The sequence below is a fragment of the Odontesthes bonariensis genome, chromosome 2 (genome assembly GCF_027942865.1).
Source record: "Odontesthes bonariensis isolate fOdoBon6 chromosome 2, fOdoBon6.hap1, whole genome shotgun sequence".
Lineage (NCBI taxonomy): Eukaryota > Metazoa > Chordata > Actinopteri > Atheriniformes > Atherinopsidae > Odontesthes > Odontesthes bonariensis.
In genome coordinates this window covers 6,101,012-6,117,793 of record NC_134507.1, presented here as the reverse complement: position 1 = coordinate 6,117,793, position 16,782 = coordinate 6,101,012, and the positions used below count along the sequence as shown (strand labels likewise).

Sequence of the window (16,782 nt, the reverse complement as noted above, 5' to 3'; positions counted from 1 at the left end):
TCTGCCCGCGTTTGTGGGAAATCTACTGGTGAGGGGCACAAAAACGGAACAAGGTTTTCAACCTCTTGTGCTACGGTACATCTGAAATCTTTTCTGATCATCCGAACAACGGGTGCACATAAGCAAAAAGGCTCAATGACACTTCCATGTGAGGCTGGGCATTAAACTGGGCACCGCCAACATGCTCAAATACTATTACTTCCAATGTTTCCAATGTTTAAAGCGCCTGCTTTACTCTTGTTGGGCCCCTCGCTCTAAGAGCCGGTCGTTAAAAGCTCTTGTGCCGTAATGTTATTGTTTATGTCCACAGAAGACGAGAGCTTGTCCCTTATCGCTCTGATTACTCCGCAGCACAGTGCTTACCCCAGGAGCCACAGGCTTCCTTTAAACTGTGGAGAAATTGCTTGGATCTAATGTTACGATTTTTTCTCCCCTCTGATATTAACCAGCTGTGCGTGACACCGGGCTGGAGAGAGGAGATCAATTCCCCAGGAAAGCGCCGTCTTCTTCAGACAGGCCGGTGAGCCACGATGAGAGGGAGAATCACGAACCGGCACTTCCATCACTGCTGGGGGATGTTTGGATTAGAGGCTGGTGGCTCGCTGCAGATGTCTCGCACCCCCCGGCGCCTCCCTCCCTCCGTACATGATACCTGCTATGGGGCGAGGTGATCCCAGAGGAAGGCGGGGACATATATATACACTTAGGCAGGAGAAAGGTCAGGCGGGCTGAATGTGGCAGGCAAACAGGCAGCGGGGGTCTGGGGGCCTGGGGATGAATCACAGGAGAATTGGTGCATGGCAGTGAATGAATAACCCGCCATGGCTCCCCAAACCCCATTATTTCCCTCCTTCTCCAGCGGGGCCTGAAATTCATGTCTGCGCATGCTGCCAGTTCATTAGGGGGAGGATGTCATTCCTCTTCTGGCTGCAGCAGGACAGGCCAGGCGGGCCCCAGGAGGACCCAGCACTGTTTAATTCCACATCAACCGCTCCATTGAGGGCCTTAATCTCTGCTTGTGTGATCAATACTATATCAGTGTAAATTAAAATGACAATTTTAAAGTAATTAAGCCTGTTAATGCTCGATTCAAATGTCATTATTTGCCCGAGGATAGGCAGAGGGTGGAGGGATGAGTATAATGTGTGTGCATGTGGGGTTTTTTTCTTCTTTTTTTTTTGTAAAGGGGGTGGCTAAATTATAAGACATGTCCACAGTGACAGGTAAACTGCTTTAACTGGCGCGGCCCGATGTTGCCGCCGCAGCCACCAAAAGGAGAGCTTAACAAAAGCGGATTAACTCTCCACCCATGCCGGCCCACAGACCTCTCCAATTTCAGAGGAGGATAACCCAATTGTTCAAATCTGATTTGTACAACCAAACCCAATTATGGCCATATTAGATGAGAAGTGGCAGGGAGAGAAGGCTCACTGTGGGAGGCAGGAAAAATAAGAGCGGGGCGGGCGGACGAGTCGGGAGAGGGTGCAAAGCAAAAAGAAACGTTACACAATAAAAATGCACTTAACTTTAGAATCAAGCCGCGCAGTAATTGTGTGATTTGATTATTTTGCTCTCCCTCCTCACTGCTTTTGAAAGCCTATTTAGAGTCATTGTTAGAGTGAAATAAATGGGACCCAACAGTCACCTCGTCCCTGTGTGTGTGCGTACGGTGTGTACGGTGTGTATGTGCTTATGTGTGCGTCCCATCTCACGTGAGGCGAGGTGAGGCGTAAGTGAAAAGGAAATTAAATGATCACATTGTTGGTTGTTATTATGACAGGCTCACAGCCCACAGCCACCAGCCCTCCTCTCCTTAAACAGCAGATTCACCAATTACACCAAATCGCAGCTGTTAAGGGCCACACAAGGCCCCCCCCACCCCGGCTACCAAATTCTCTATTGCTACTGTTGCCTTAGTGAGACGGGACCTAACGCCATCAAGAATCAGCGCTTCTTGTTTCATGCTTTTCCTCTCACACGCCAGCCCATTCCAAATGATAATGAAACCCATAAACTGTCGCTGGTGACGATCAGCCCAACCTGTGAAGCACTGAGGCCGTCTAATGAAGTGGCTAACAGAATTTCCCTCGGCGGAAAATGCCCATATCTCTTAATTAAAAGCTAACAAGCCACGTGTTGACAAAACAAGGGGAAGTGCAGTGATTAAAAGGAAGCCTCGGGCGCGGGGGCATAGATTAGTCATGGATGTGTCCGTCACTGCTCATTCAACATTCAGCAAACAACACAAACACACACACAAACACACACACACGAATATAGAAAAAAAAAAAAAGCTGTCACAACACAGAGTGATTCTGTGACACGGCTGTCACTGTTGTTGTGACAAGAGACTGCCCGGAGCTGCAGGTATCTGGCAACATCACAGCAAATGTCCCATAGTGCTGCGATTACTTTCCATGAATGATAACCCGAGTCTGAGTGCTAATAATTATTACGGGGCGCCCGAGATGAGATGCATTTAAGATGGAGGTGTGAGCTCAGAAACATTTAATCACCACTATCAAAACCTCTGAAATCCAACCGACTTTTTTTTTTTTGTCAAAACAGCACAGACCCTGAGCCTCGTCATCAGTTATGCGCCTCCATGAATTATTAAATGCATGCCAATAGCGATCAGGTAGAGCAGCGCGTGCACTGAAAGACAAGGCAACCTGCGAGTGCTTAATTAGCAGGGTGGGCGCCGCTCTGCATCCCTAATCATGCAGGGTAAAGGACGCCCAGGGGCTTTTCGGGGAGGCTGGGGGGAAAAAAAACAGCTTGGAGATGTGTTGGTTTGCATCCAAGCTGTCCGATCCATCACGCTGTCTGTGGACCGGTGTTAGCACAGCCAGCCCTTATTAATTATCAGCTCATTTGGTGGGGAGGGGGTGTCAAGTGTGGGTGGTAGGTGGCTGGTCCGCTTCGATCAATGGAAGCAAGAGAACTCCACCAAAGGTGATTAAGGTCAGTTTGGCCAGGCTCCCTGGATGTTTCTTCTCAGACGGGATGAGTGGATGCTCCTGCGATGGTTAAAATGGGGGTTTGAGTGCGTTAGTTGTAAGGTACCAAACTAACCGCACTTACTCTAGCACTAGTTGTGCTCTTAGCTGTTTGGTTTTGGAAGGAAATGCACTTGTGATTTTTTGTGACCTGAAGCTCTTTTGCCCACCGATGTGGAACACACTTATTGTAAGTCGCTTTGGATAAAAGCGTCTGCAAAATGACTGTAATGTAATGTAATGATGTAATGTAAAGTACCTGACTATTAGCCGGTATTAGTGACTGGTTTTGAGAAACAAACACATTGCAAATTCATTCTAAGTTATAGTGAATAGTTTAGAACGGCTGGGGGAAAAAAATTATGGGAGAAGATTCAGGGAATGCAGGCGGCACGGCATTAGAAACTGTCATGCCACCATAATCAATTCAACCACGTGGGCTCAGGAGCACCTTGGCAAACCACTGTCACTCCACACAGTCCACCGCTGCATCCACAAATGTAAACTGGGCCTGTTTTACAGCAGACATGCTGCTTTTATTTTGGGGGGGGGGCATAATGATATCTTCTACATGCCAAAGATGACAAACGCCACCCAGGCTGTTATCAGTAAAAGGTACAAATCTTTTTTTTTCGTTAAATCTTTTAAAAAGTGTAATTAAATTCTAGATCAAATTGTAGATTGGTTTGTTTCTTCTGCATATGATGAAGTCGGTCTGCGAAGGCCCTGAAAATGTTCCTTTGTACTCACGTCGCTTCAATGAAGATTCCAACAACCTGTTAGAGTTACAGATTACCTACCCCACAATACACTAAATATGTTAAAACATCAGACACTATCCAGAATAACTGATGGTGATAAGGGGTCGGGTTATTTGAGTGAAAAGTATGCTTTTGGTTAACTTCTTTAACCCCGGGATTGATTTTATCCAAGTGGATCTGAACACTTCCACTGCTGCCAATAAGTAGGGACATAACTTAGTAATAATAAAGCTTAACAGTGAGTCCTGCACTGATTATGTTGAATATACATGCTTTGGAGTATGACGCATGTAACTGAACAATTTCTTCAATTTTGAAAAGTGAAATGTGTTGGGTGGGTGGGGGTCTCCTTTCCTCAGAGAGTGGGGCTGTGAGGGCTCTCAATAGACAGAGGATTATGGAAATCAAAGCTGAGAGATTAGCTAATGGGAATATAATGGCCACTGACTGCCTGGGTCAGCTGGGCCATGCAAATGAGGCATCTACAGCCGGTGGCAGAGGGAGAATCGATATGCATGAACAAAGTGCTGCCCGGAGATGGCCTTGTATCAGTAATGTTCCACAGACATGCACGTGTTTGCACAAAGAGGCAGAGAAACACACACACAAACAAGAGTGAGGGCCTGAAGCCAGCAGACAGAAGTGAGCTTTCAGCAAGAGGACCCGGCTCAAGTGGGGAAGAGGAGATATCGCCAGCTCCGGCCCCGCTCCCTCTCACTGATGTCAACAGGCAGCATGTGATTCTGCCCAACGCCTGGCTCTCATCCCCACTGACACAGCACCGAGATGCAGACACTCACCCAGCCCCACTCCGCACGCTACATCAAATATCTATTCATCCCGCCTTGAACCCAAAAACACAACAAACGTCCTTGTAGACAATCAATAGAGCTGCGACCAGGACGGCCAAGTATTACGACAGCATTTAAACACGTCGAGTAGTTTATTTTCCCTGCAGCTTCTGGACAATCTGACATCCACCATTTAGGGTGTGCGGATATTAACCTTCTTCAGATGTATGAGGTAAAGCGGGTGTCGTAAAACCCAATTGAGTGGGACACATGGCGGCTTTCATCATCAAACTAAATGGAACATCTCCTCTCTTATACATCAGAATACCAATTCTGAGCATGTCAGAAAAATTTCAATTTCAGGTGGGGAGCGGCGGGACTCTGGCTCGCCGTGCCTGGCCTCTCCCCTCTCATTTTCATTCCTGCCCGCTCTGCGCAGCCATTCATCAGGACCCGGGCAGAGGACACCTCCCGCCTGCTCGCAAATGCATGGAGCAAGCAATAAAATTAACCTTGTGGCAATTGTTTTCCCACCCGTCTGATGGCCCCGTGTCAGCTCATCTGTTACGGCGCGGAGGAATAAAAAAGTCAAGCTCGGATGTGCAAAAAAATTATGACTTGTTGGGGAAGGGGCGGTACGTGAACGGGGCTGAGCTAATGCCAGATTATGAAGTCAAAACCCAATCAATCAGTGCCGGAGAGTATCTGAAAACATGGTTGCTTGTTGATTTGTGTCTGGGAACAATGAGGAGGAGAAGTATTTTTACAGTTCAGCTGCCCCCCCCCCTCCTTCCATCCCTGACCTGCTTCTTCTGCTGGGCAGGCCAGGACCAGAGGAAGGGAGAAAGGGACAGACAGGAAAGGAGGGGATAAAAAAATCTTTCAGGGGGGTGTTTATTTGCTCTCAACACCTCCTAAGCGATCAATATTTTTAATTTGGGTCCGAGTTATTATTTTTCACATCACCGCGCCGGGGAGCAGAGTAAAGTGGCTCATATTTTAGCACTAAAAAGATCGATATGACAGCCTCACCTTCACTCTGCCCCCTCAGTGGCTGGGAGGGGGGGGGGGCCGCACATCATAATGGACGGTGGCGAGGTACACCCGGCCCGACTCGTGCTGGAATCACATCATTATTCGAGGCCGGAGGCCGGAGACCCCCCACACACACACACACACACACACACACACACACACACACACACCCTCACGCCACAACCATCCCTCCTTCCACCGCAGGACAGCAGCACCTCCACCTCCAGCACAACTGATTTACTCCCCTCAGCTACATCCCACCCAAACACACACACACACACACACACACACACGAGGAGACACTTTATCAGTGCTGTTTATGAGGGGAAGCTTGTGTGCGAGCTGCCCGTGCCCAGGAGCGCTGATGATCCAGCAGGGGCAAAGGCTCCGATTTGACTCCCCGTCATAAAAGCATCAATTTCTCCACCTCTTTACACAATCCATTAATTATAAACATTTTAAGTCTAAATATTTTCACACAGGGAATGCCGGCTCTCTGAGCCTCATAACTCACCTCTGATGGCAGATTCATTGATTGTCGTTGAACACATGTCCAGAGTGTGGGTGGGTGTGGGTCTCTATGTGCAGGCTCACGTATGTGTTGATTTGAGTTTGTCATCTAATACGTGTGTGTGTGTGTGTGTGTGTGTGTGTGTGTGTGTGTGTTTGTGAGTGTATGCACTTATGACTGCCCAGAGAGTATGACTGATGGCGAAGGAGAGTTATGCCCCGGCGATATTACTGAGCTGACATTTACTCCATTCGAGTGGCCTCAGTGGGTGCCGTACTTCTCGCCATATTGAGATAAGAGCTCCCTTAGATTTAGTTTGCAATATCTTAACCGGTTTATGCGCCTGCTGGAGGCTTTTTAAACGCGCAGCTGGGAGGAGGAGGAGGAGGAGGAGGAGGAGGGCGGTTGCTGCTCGTTAACCTCTGTGTAAAACCAACAGACTGTACACAGAGACCCTGCATCTGACCCCACTTTCTCTGCTAAGTATATAATCTCTATATGCAACCTGCTTTTGTTTCACCATAAAAGAGAAGGGTAGAGCAGCGGGGTGATAGAGGGTGCAGCTTTAATAAAGGAAAGGAAAGAAAAAAAAAGACGATAAATGCGAGCGGCTCGCATTCCGGGCAATACCGTAAACACGCTGGCGTTGACTGATTATTGCATTACAGCACGTTGCCTGCAGAGGAATTAAGGACCCACCTCCGGTGACAGAGGGACAGGCCTGCTCTACTGACCAGGAGGACCCAACTCCTCAAATCCATCGGGTGCAATCAAACGTTTTATTGAAATTATTTATATTTACAGAGAGGGACGCATCTTCTTTTGAAGCCTCCATAGAGACACCAGATCCTATCTGGAGCTAATTTCACACGGAACGAACGAAGCGACCGAACCATCGCCTGAATGTCCTGAATGTCCTGAAGGTCCAGTAACCAGGACAAAGAACTGGACGGGACACAGCCCTTAACACACAACACGGCCTCTAAAGGGGAAAATGTTTACAGCTGCAACACATGTGCAACCACAGAGTAAAAGCAGGAGGCAGCATCCTGCTGATTTATCCTCCGTCACAGCTCTCAGTCCTTGTCCTGCAGACCGCAGACATGAGGGATGCCTTTAATTCCTCATTAAAATGCCCTGGAACAACTGAGTGCAGAGGAGAGGAGGCCCTGTGTGTGTGTGTGTGTGTGTGTGTGTGTGTGTGTGTGTGTGTGTGTGTGTGCAGCTTGATTAGACGTTGTGACAGCGGAAAGTGTGCGTCTGCGTGCGTGGACATGCGGGGCGTTTCCTGTGGAGCTGCACGGACAGCGGGAGCGCGTGCCGGGAAAGCTGGAACGTTGCAGCACATCACTCGGGATGACACGGCGTGGAGCTCCGGGGCCGGGCCCACGATAAATATTAATGGCCGAGAACAGGTGGATTGGGAGTTGAGTCATCAGGGCGGGCCTTCCTAATTGACATTTTACCTGCTGTATACCTTAACGGGGCTGTAAAACACAGAGCCTGGGATGAGCCGTGAGGGGGAACGTGTCAGTCAAACTCTACTGCCGCCCTCCTCTGAGGGAAGTAGCTCCAGCACAACTCGGGTTTCTCTTAATTTAATCCCGCTTGGGCTTCTGTTGTCCAGATTATTTTCATTCCCTATAAATCTGTCAGTTATTTACGTGTGTTAATCCAGATATCATTTACTCCAAACAATGCTGTGATACTACTTTAATAGAATAGCAGTAAAATTGTCTAAATTGCTACTCTTTAGTCCCAAAATAACAAAAAAAGCTGAAGACATATTCTCAGATTTAAATAATCATTCGTTTGAGTAATAAAGAAGATAAGAAGATAAATAAATAGTCTCACTAATGAGCTTCACGTGCGTTTTGGTTTCATCTTTCAAACTTTCACACCGGACGTTACTATCTGAAACACTTTGCTCGCCCTGTTTCAAAGTCTTCCCGTGCACACGAAAACAAGCGCACACTCGTGAGAAGTAGAGTCTCTGAACCCAGAAAGAAGCGATCCCACTTACATTATCTGAAAACCTGACGGGCAGGGCAGACAACAAACAATTATCCCCACAGCACGGCCGGCGATGGGGGGGGAAAAAAAAAAGAGAAAAAGAAAATCGAAGATTGAGAAAATAAATACGGGTGATGTCATCAAAGCTAAATGGCAAGCCCTGTGCGAGAAAAGGCCGGAGAGTCTATTCATATTTACTGTTGCCAGGATTTCAATATCAACATCATCGAAAGCCCATCAGATGTTTCTCTTTCCACTGACTGATTCACGAGGACTAGCGCACACACTGCTATCTCTATTTGATGAAAATGAAAGCACAACTAAAAAGGTTAATCTATAGACAAACACGATTAAATAAACAGCCCATAATGCTGACATATTAGCGGAGCTTATAGGAAATGGCAGATCATTATATTTCCGAAAAGGCCAACGTTTGATAGATTTTTTTCTGAAAAGAGCAAACGTGTCTCGGTGGGCGCTGTGATTTATGAGCGTTTGTGGAGGTGCAGTGTAGCGTGGCGATAACACCGAAAAAACATTCAAAGAAATCAAGACGGACACAACTCGGTGATCACCGACAACAAACTGAGGCTGCAGTCCATACGTGGACCGCATCGATTTGTGATGAGATGCTCCCAACATCTAATCTCCTGGGAGTGAAGAGATGATTACCTGACATACCTGCGCTGCGTTGATTGAGTATTGGACATAAAAGCGCATCTAAACACATGTTTCCGTGAAATCCACAGCACAGTTTGAGAGGCTGGGACTCAAACCCCTGCAGCTTCTTGTGTTAGGCCTGAGCATTTGGCTCCACCAAGAGGCCGCGTGTAGAACAGCTGTCCAGCCACAAGACAGAATATATTATTGATGAAAAGGTTCCTTCAGTGCAGGCAGCACTAACATACACACACATATCTGTTTCTGTTAAGTTTACTGACTGGTTTGACAGTAGTATCCCCCGTTTGATTTTTGCATCTAGCTTTAAAAATAAACTCGACAAATATGTTCCTCGCTATTTGTTTAAAATTCAAAACACACTTTCGGTAAATAATAGCTGCTACGAGCATATTTGAAGAGATCCACGATTGGATAATCAATCCTGACAACCATAAACGAAGCTGTCGAAAAACACTTAACACGGTTCTACATCATTTCAGGCGACACAAACTTATTTCCAAATATCTGCTGCCACCTTGTGGCCATCTGCTGCCACTGTAGCACAAAACCCCAAAACAAGCACTTCTTCCAAGGTTGTGCACCAATTTAACACAATACCTCTTTAAATGAATAATTCATTGTGGGGGGGTTCCATAACGCAACACTCATGGAAATCACTCTTAAGCATTTCAGACCATCCAAAACTAAATACAATACAATAATGGCAATTACAACTAAACAAGTGAGCTCATACTGAGTTTGTTCATGAGATTTATTAAAAAATTACAATCAAGCATTCAAGTGTGGCGATTTAGTTCAATGGTAACGCTAGAACTAGTTCTTTTCATGAAGTAAGTGTTCAAAAAGGTTCACGGCTTGAAAATGAAATGTGCTTTTAAAGGAAAATGCCTAATAAATAATACTGCTTAGTTACACTTCTCAGTTCATTCAGTATAATAACATTTAGTTGTTGTTGTTGTTTAAATTAAAGTAATTAAATTAAAGTAAAGTTTAAATCAAGAAACTAGCACTTACTGTGAAATGCTCCTGGGATTTGTAGTTCTCATCGAGGTAGATACGGGCCCTGCTGTACTCCTTCATGGCATCACTTGACAGCAGCTCTCTGATGGACATGCACAGGTTCATCAGGATAAACACATTCACTGAGCAAAAACAGATACAATCAGGCATATATAATATAATATAACAGATACAATCAGGCATATATAATATAATATAACAGATACAATCAGGCATATTCTTGGGCAGACTTTTATTTTCCCTCCAAACGCCGATGCACAGCTTCGATATAACCAGTGGAGGGACTACTCCACTCAGTTTCAAACGCTGCAACACTGTTCCACTCAAACTCAAACTACTAAAATCACCACAATTAGCACAATACTTACTTCACAAAACTATCCACGTGCGACATGGACGCCTCGTAATTCTTCCCGCCCACCTCTTGACAGTGCACCGCCAAGAAGTGAGGCTTCTGGGACTGTACTGTCTGCAATGGAAGAGGGAGAGAAGAAGCATGGGTCAAAAAAAAGGGCTGAGGCAAGACAAACATCTCCATTTTCTTTTTTTTTTTTTTAAATGACATTGAATCCTGTACGAGCTCGGTGTCTGGGGCCTGTCACCGTGCCTTTCTGAGTCAACTCCGCGAGAAGATGCTGCATTTGCTCAAGACAAAGCACCTCGCTAATGTAGGCAGAGGGCACTTAGTGAGCTTGTTCCACAAGCGTAACGTTGCTCCTCTTCCTCCGCTGTCAGGGATGTGCCTGCAGCTCTGTATGTACCTACAGACGGCTGCCACAGAAGCTTATATGTCACCATTAGTGCTGACACCTTTCTTACTATAACCGATAACAGCTCGGCTGCTCCAGGAAGATGTGGGGATTGCTTATTAAAGTGTGGGCAAGACTCCAGCGGAACAGGGGGGGGGGGGTTGTTTAATTATACTGCTAAAAAAGGTCCGGGGGGGGCACATAATGCGTTGAATATGTTTTGGTCCTTAAATATACAAAGTAAAAGTGGACTTCACATTGCTTTCCTTTAAACATGGCGAGGTGTTTGTGAGCACCCTGTCAGAGGTGCTCAGAGCAGCTGACCTCTAATGGAAAATAAATGTTGCCGAGTGATTTACAGCACTCACGAGCACTCACAGGGGTCGGGCCCGGCTGACGGCAGGCAGTGGCCGTGCATCAATGTCACAGCGTGCTCAGAGGTGGGGGGGGCTACAAACGCTCCCCTGATCCTGGATGGAGCCCAGCAGCCAGAGCACCACCTCAGACTTGCATTATGCTCACTAAAGGCTCAATAAAATAAATGTAATGCATGGCAGCAACGCTATGGATTTTCCATCAACCTATGGCCCGTCTCTTAGCCGGGTGACCCAGAAGCTCGGTCCCTGCAGCTCCAACCGGAGACTGATTAGAGCGCCTGTAAACTCTGTAAAGTCACACTCGCAAGCCGGCGCCAGGCTCGGACGTGCGACCCGTGCAACACGCATCCTATTCATCTTTCCAGGCCATAAACGGAGGTCAAAATATGTCCGGGAGGTCATTTCATTACCAGAACCAACAGTCCAATCAGCACCAAACCAGGCAGCGTTAACCAGGGAACTTATGCTACTTTGGCAAACTACAAGTCTTTAAAGGAGAACTGCGGTATTTTCAACATTAAGCCTCTTTTCTGAGTCGTCTGCAATGGTTTAGAACCCCCCTCACCGCTTTTTTTAATTATACTGCTAAAAAAGGTCCGTAAAAGTACCATAAACGTCCGTTTTCAAAATCATCAACTCACCGGAGTGGTTACTGCTGTGCACTGGTAATCCAAATCAAATTTCGTTGCGAAAAGTTGCTTCTGTCGTGTTTTATTTGGCAGCTCGTTCATGCTCGCACTATTTTTTTAGCGGTGGCGGAGTAATATCAACGAACATCCAGTACAAAATGTCAAATAAAACACGACAGAAGCAACTTTTCGCAACGAAATTTGATTTGGATTACCAGTGCACACCAGTAACCACTCCGGTGAGTTGATTATTTTGAAAACGGACGTTTATGGTGCTTTTACGGACCTTTTTGGACATGCGCATGACTTGCCGTTCTGAAGCAGGTTGAGAAGAATCAAAATTAGGCAAATACCGGAGACAGCAGTAAACATCAAAAAAGCGGTGAGGGGGGTTTAAAACATTGCAGACGACTCAGAAAAGAGGCTTAATGTTGAAAATACCGCAGTTCCCCTTTAACTAGCGTCCAATTACACGTTCATTGTTCACATCCGAGTAGGGACCGATATACCGACGTGACAAATAGTGGCGCAATTAAAAGTGATTTTATGAGGCGTAGCGACGGCCTCTCTAAACAGCCATCGGACGATGACAGCTGCCGTGTCAGCGGTGAGGAAGGCCCGTCTGCCCGTGCTGTCACCACCAACAGAGCGCTGCCATATGGGAACATTTCTCAGCCGCACACGGATGTCAGACGGCGGGCTGTTTGACTTGGAGGTGTGTCCTCTCGTCCTCTTTCTCCGTGACCTAGTTCTCGGGCAACATCTGAATTCCGAGGATGTTCCCGTTTGTTTAAATAACTCGTCTGTCAAACTGCTTCGGAGGCAGAGAGAGGCCTGCGCTGCTCTAATGAGTCAGATCAGCGTTGCCTCCTCCCACAGTCTGAGGGATTAACTCTCTTCACCCATATGTGCGCTGATGTTTTTCTTCTTGTTTAAGGCGAGACACTACAGGTGAACAGGGTAATATTTTAAAATAATAGATATCACAATGAAACTTCCTCAGTTGATTACTTATACAAGTATGAAAAAAAAATGTATTACAAGTTTTAGAAATTTGTATGTTTAATTATGCATATGAGGTATTATCTCATTAAATATGCGCACATTTTCATATATTTCCGGAAGCTAAATCTGAACATATGATAAAGCCAGGTGCAAAATTCTTTTTTTATTTTGTTTACACACAAAATGAAAAGAAAATTACAGAGGGATTTCAGGATATCTGCTTTCATTTCCTAGGAAATCAAAATATACTGCCCATAGCCTAAAAAACATAAATTTTCGCCATATTTTTTTATCATAATGTCACATAAATCAGGCCAGGAATGATTTATCAACAAATCCTTCTGTAAATATCTTCAGAATACTGCTCAGTGAATAACTGGAAAGTTTGGTGTTAGTAGGTGCTCCATAGGCTGAGATATTGATACTGGAAAAATACCAAAAAATGATTTTGAGAAAACGGCATTTAAAGATTTAAAATAGGGGAATTCATTTTGGTAAATTTGGGCGAAACGTACTGCCGCGATTAAACAAAATGTGATGAAATAAACATTTTTTTGTTTATTTTTGAAAAACACATATTGAAGGAGTAGACTGGCCCAAAATCTAAAAATTGACCACTGCATGAAAAATCACTGTTTTTGCCTGCCGTGTCTCGCCTTAATAGAGATAGAGATGTAACTTAACAGTGTATTTTAATGTACAGAAAATACCGTGCGACCCCCTCATTTTCTTTAGATGTTGCCAGAAGAACACGAGATTTATCCAAAAGAAAACTTAAAAGGAAAGCTTAAGGAGGATGCGCCATTCTAACGAGCTTGGAGGCCAATATTTGGCATGACCACCTTTGGTCTTTAACACAGCCTGAACCCTCTTACAAGAGGAATAGTTCTGGAATAGTTCTGGAATAGTTCTGGAATAGTTCAGGATTAGTTCAGGATTAGTTCTGGAATAGTTCAGGATTAGTTCAGGATTAGTTCTGGAATAGTTCTGGAATAGTTCAGGAATAGTTCAGGAATAGTTCTGGAATAGTTCTGGAATAGTTCTGGAATAGTTCAGGATTAGTTCAGGAATAGTCCTCCAGGCCGATTGAAGGACATTCCTCTTCTTTGGACGTCGGCTGTCTTTTGCTTCGTTCTCTGTCAACATGACCCCACACTGCTTCAATAATGTTGACGTCCGGCTTCTGGGGAGGATTCATCACTCCGTGAGACCCGTTGCCATCGATTTTCAGTCCAGTTCATGTGTTATTTTTCATACCTCAGCAGTTTCTCCCCCCGTCTTCCTTCCGTAAGACGGACACTCTTTTCCTGGAGCCCGTTTCTGATAAAGCTTTGGAACAAAATATGTCTCACTGACAGGCGGCGAGGACAGACACGACGCCGGTTCATCCCTTGGATTAGGTGCCTTTTAATGCTTGAGTGATATTCATAGGTCAGCGTTAGGGGGCTTAACTAGCCTAGAAACCTAGACGCCCCTAGCGACCGCAAATTGAATTTGCTCCCGGGCGCAGTCTAGTCACTTGTGGTCGTTTTGCAAGGCTGAAAATCTCAACTTAATCCGGCCAATCAAATCGTGAGGAGCGGGGTCGGAGGCCGGGCTACCTATTGACGACAGAGGTGCGACGTTTCAGTGTGTAGTTCCAGAGAGAGGTAAACAATGGCTGCGCCCAGCGAACAGTCTTTTGATTTGGCTTTGGCAGCGACTCTGGAAGATTTAAAGGTCATGTTCTATTCTCGTAAAAAACCTTTGACAAACTTTACAAATTCTGTTTGACTTTGCCTGTGTTTACAATACCGGCACTCCAACCTGCGTTAATCTCTCGGCAATTGTTTGTTTTTCTTTCTGTCTTTCGAAGATATGAGCTGAATTTACAAGGACGCCAGAAATCCTCATTTTCTTTTTGCAAAAACGGCAACTGTCGTTTAGTTCCATTCTTCCACATTATTCACGTACAGTTTCTACATTAACAGATTGGAGTGCCGGTATTGAAAACACAGGCAAAGTCGAAAAGAAAAATAATATTCTTTCCTCTCTGACATTAGACTACACTCCACCATGTACTTTCCGTCGCGCTGACTACGTAATCCTTCTTCATCGCTCTGATTGGTTGTTGCGCCATCCTATTGCGTGGCGTTGAGTGCAGAGGCAACTTAACAGACAACAGTTTATCCCGCCCACACTGCTATCCAGCTACACTAGACCCCTGTACAGCTTTTTGCTGTAGGGGTCCGGCTTGCTAAGCTAGGGCTTAACAAGAAAAAGGAAAGAAAGAAAAAACATTCCTCTGCAAAAGGTCAGGTAAAAACAAAAAAAAGGACTGAAAATGAGTGGAAAAAGCAGCCGATGTCCAAAGGAAAAAAGCCTCAAAAAGCCCAGAGAACTGTTACTCAAGGCTACAAGAAAGTCTGTCTCCTTGGAAGCTGAATGTAAAAGAAATAAAGGGGTTGCTTAGTACTTTTGCACAACACAACCAGAAAACAAAAGAAAACCTCAAAGTTCCAGCAGCTGAAACACTCAAAAAAAAGTCGTACATTTCAGTCATCATCGGAAATTTAGGATCGTATCCCTCCCTACTCTCGTTTCACATTTTAATGGATGCCTCATGGACCCCACAGTTAGTCATTTCCACCTAATGAAAGAATCATTTTACTTCATTGAACTCGTCTCTCCCGTTATAATTCGGTTTACTTAACAGATACCATCTGCAATTCAGAGAGGAGCACGAGTTCGGTGCTTCCTGTTTGGAGGAGAAAAACTGATCCAAAGCATCAGAGGAGCTTTTGTTCCGACAGATAACGCTGGGTCGCAGTTCCAGTTAATCACCAGCTCGTTCCTTTACGTGCCTGTGGCAGGTAGGTCTGTCGTTTCAATAGGGGGTCCGGGACCTATTACAGAGTTTTATAAGTGTCTTGAAGCGACAAACCTAATCAACAAACTATCTGATGACCTCAATAGCCGTCTGTCTCTACAATCTGCAGATCACAAGACTGGATGTGGGGACCTGACACAATCACTGGCCTGTGACGGTCCAGGGAAGTTTCCAATGCAAATTAGCGGGGAGGGGGGGATTATTCAACTCACTGCGGTGCAATGCAAAGCGCTGTTTATACTACTGCAGCAGCACTGGTGGGACATCATTGAACCCAGTTTATTGCACACAAGTCTGGCAGGCAAATGACCCTGCTTTGCTTATGTGAAAATCATTTTGGAAAGTGCAAAACCCTTGAGCGTGCAGGAGAATCCCAGTGGGAGATCGCAGTTGTCACAGGTAACAACAAGGCGACAGCTGCGGTCCCAGTTCAGCCACGTTTCGAGAGTTCAACCCAACTACGGTGGCAGAATTCCACACGGCCACACCAGAGATTCTGTCCAAAACTGCTCCAAACACGTTTGGCGTGAACTGGCTCTGGGAGAAAACGCAAACCTCTGCAAATGCTCAGAGAGGTAGAGAAAGAAAGGGTAAAAAGAGGAGCAATTTAAACATTTAAACAGGGAGTCCCTAGTGCAAACATGCCCTTGAGCTCGTTTTATTTCCGCAGGGAATTCCCTGAAGCTGCTGCCCCGCTCAAAACTATGACGAAACAAGGAAACAACAGCTGAACAGAGCGATTCCTTAAACACTTCCAGGTCTCTTCTACACAAACTGATATGGCCGTGTGAACAGAGGCGACAGTGCTGATTCAGTGTGTCAGACTTTCCTGTGTGAAACGGCCCTTGGATGCTTGCCGAGCCAACTCGGAGCAGATGACATATCACTACACGCTAATAAACCCACAATGTGCTTCTGTTTATCACATCCACTGAGGGGGGTTTTTCACTGAAAAATACATCAGAGCTTTTAAGAGTTCGGGGGGCCAAACAGCAGGCTAAACCCTGCACCAACACACACAGTGCGTGCATTGTGTTGGCAGGGAGAGTCGGCGCACCGTGGCTGATTGCAGTTCACTCCAGTCATCACCGCTGCTCGTTCCCAGCCGCTCAGAGTTCAGCCTGATGCTTCTTTCCATGACGTCAGCCACCAGCAGCAGCAGCGCGGAGCTGGCAAGAGGCTACAAGCCCACATGGCTCACACACAGGGGCACACCCCTCTCCCTGCATGCTTTTCTCGGCCTCTTTTTTTCCCCTCGCTACACACACACATGTTAGTAGATGCGATACGTTCCTCCTAAGCACACAACCGTGCTGCCCAGTGCAAACAGAATTCCTCAACA

The 16,782-nt window shown here is 45.9% G+C and overlaps 1 protein-coding gene across 3 annotated transcripts in view; it reads right to left on the bottom strand.

The window, feature by feature from the left end:
- The window catches only part of inpp5a (inositol polyphosphate-5-phosphatase A), a 157,308-nt gene that overhangs the window by 80,634 nt on the left and 59,892 nt on the right, over positions 1–16,782 (bottom strand). For all 3 annotated transcript variants that reach the window (XM_075474657.1, XM_075474656.1, XM_075474658.1), the window contains exons 3-4: positions 10,180–10,280; positions 9,806–9,893 (exon numbers count right to left, since the gene is read on the bottom strand). In XM_075474657.1, coding sequence (XP_075330772.1) covers positions 9,806–9,893; positions 10,180–10,280 — 189 coding nt within the window. The remainder of the gene's footprint in view (positions 1–9,805; positions 9,894–10,179; positions 10,281–16,782) is intronic.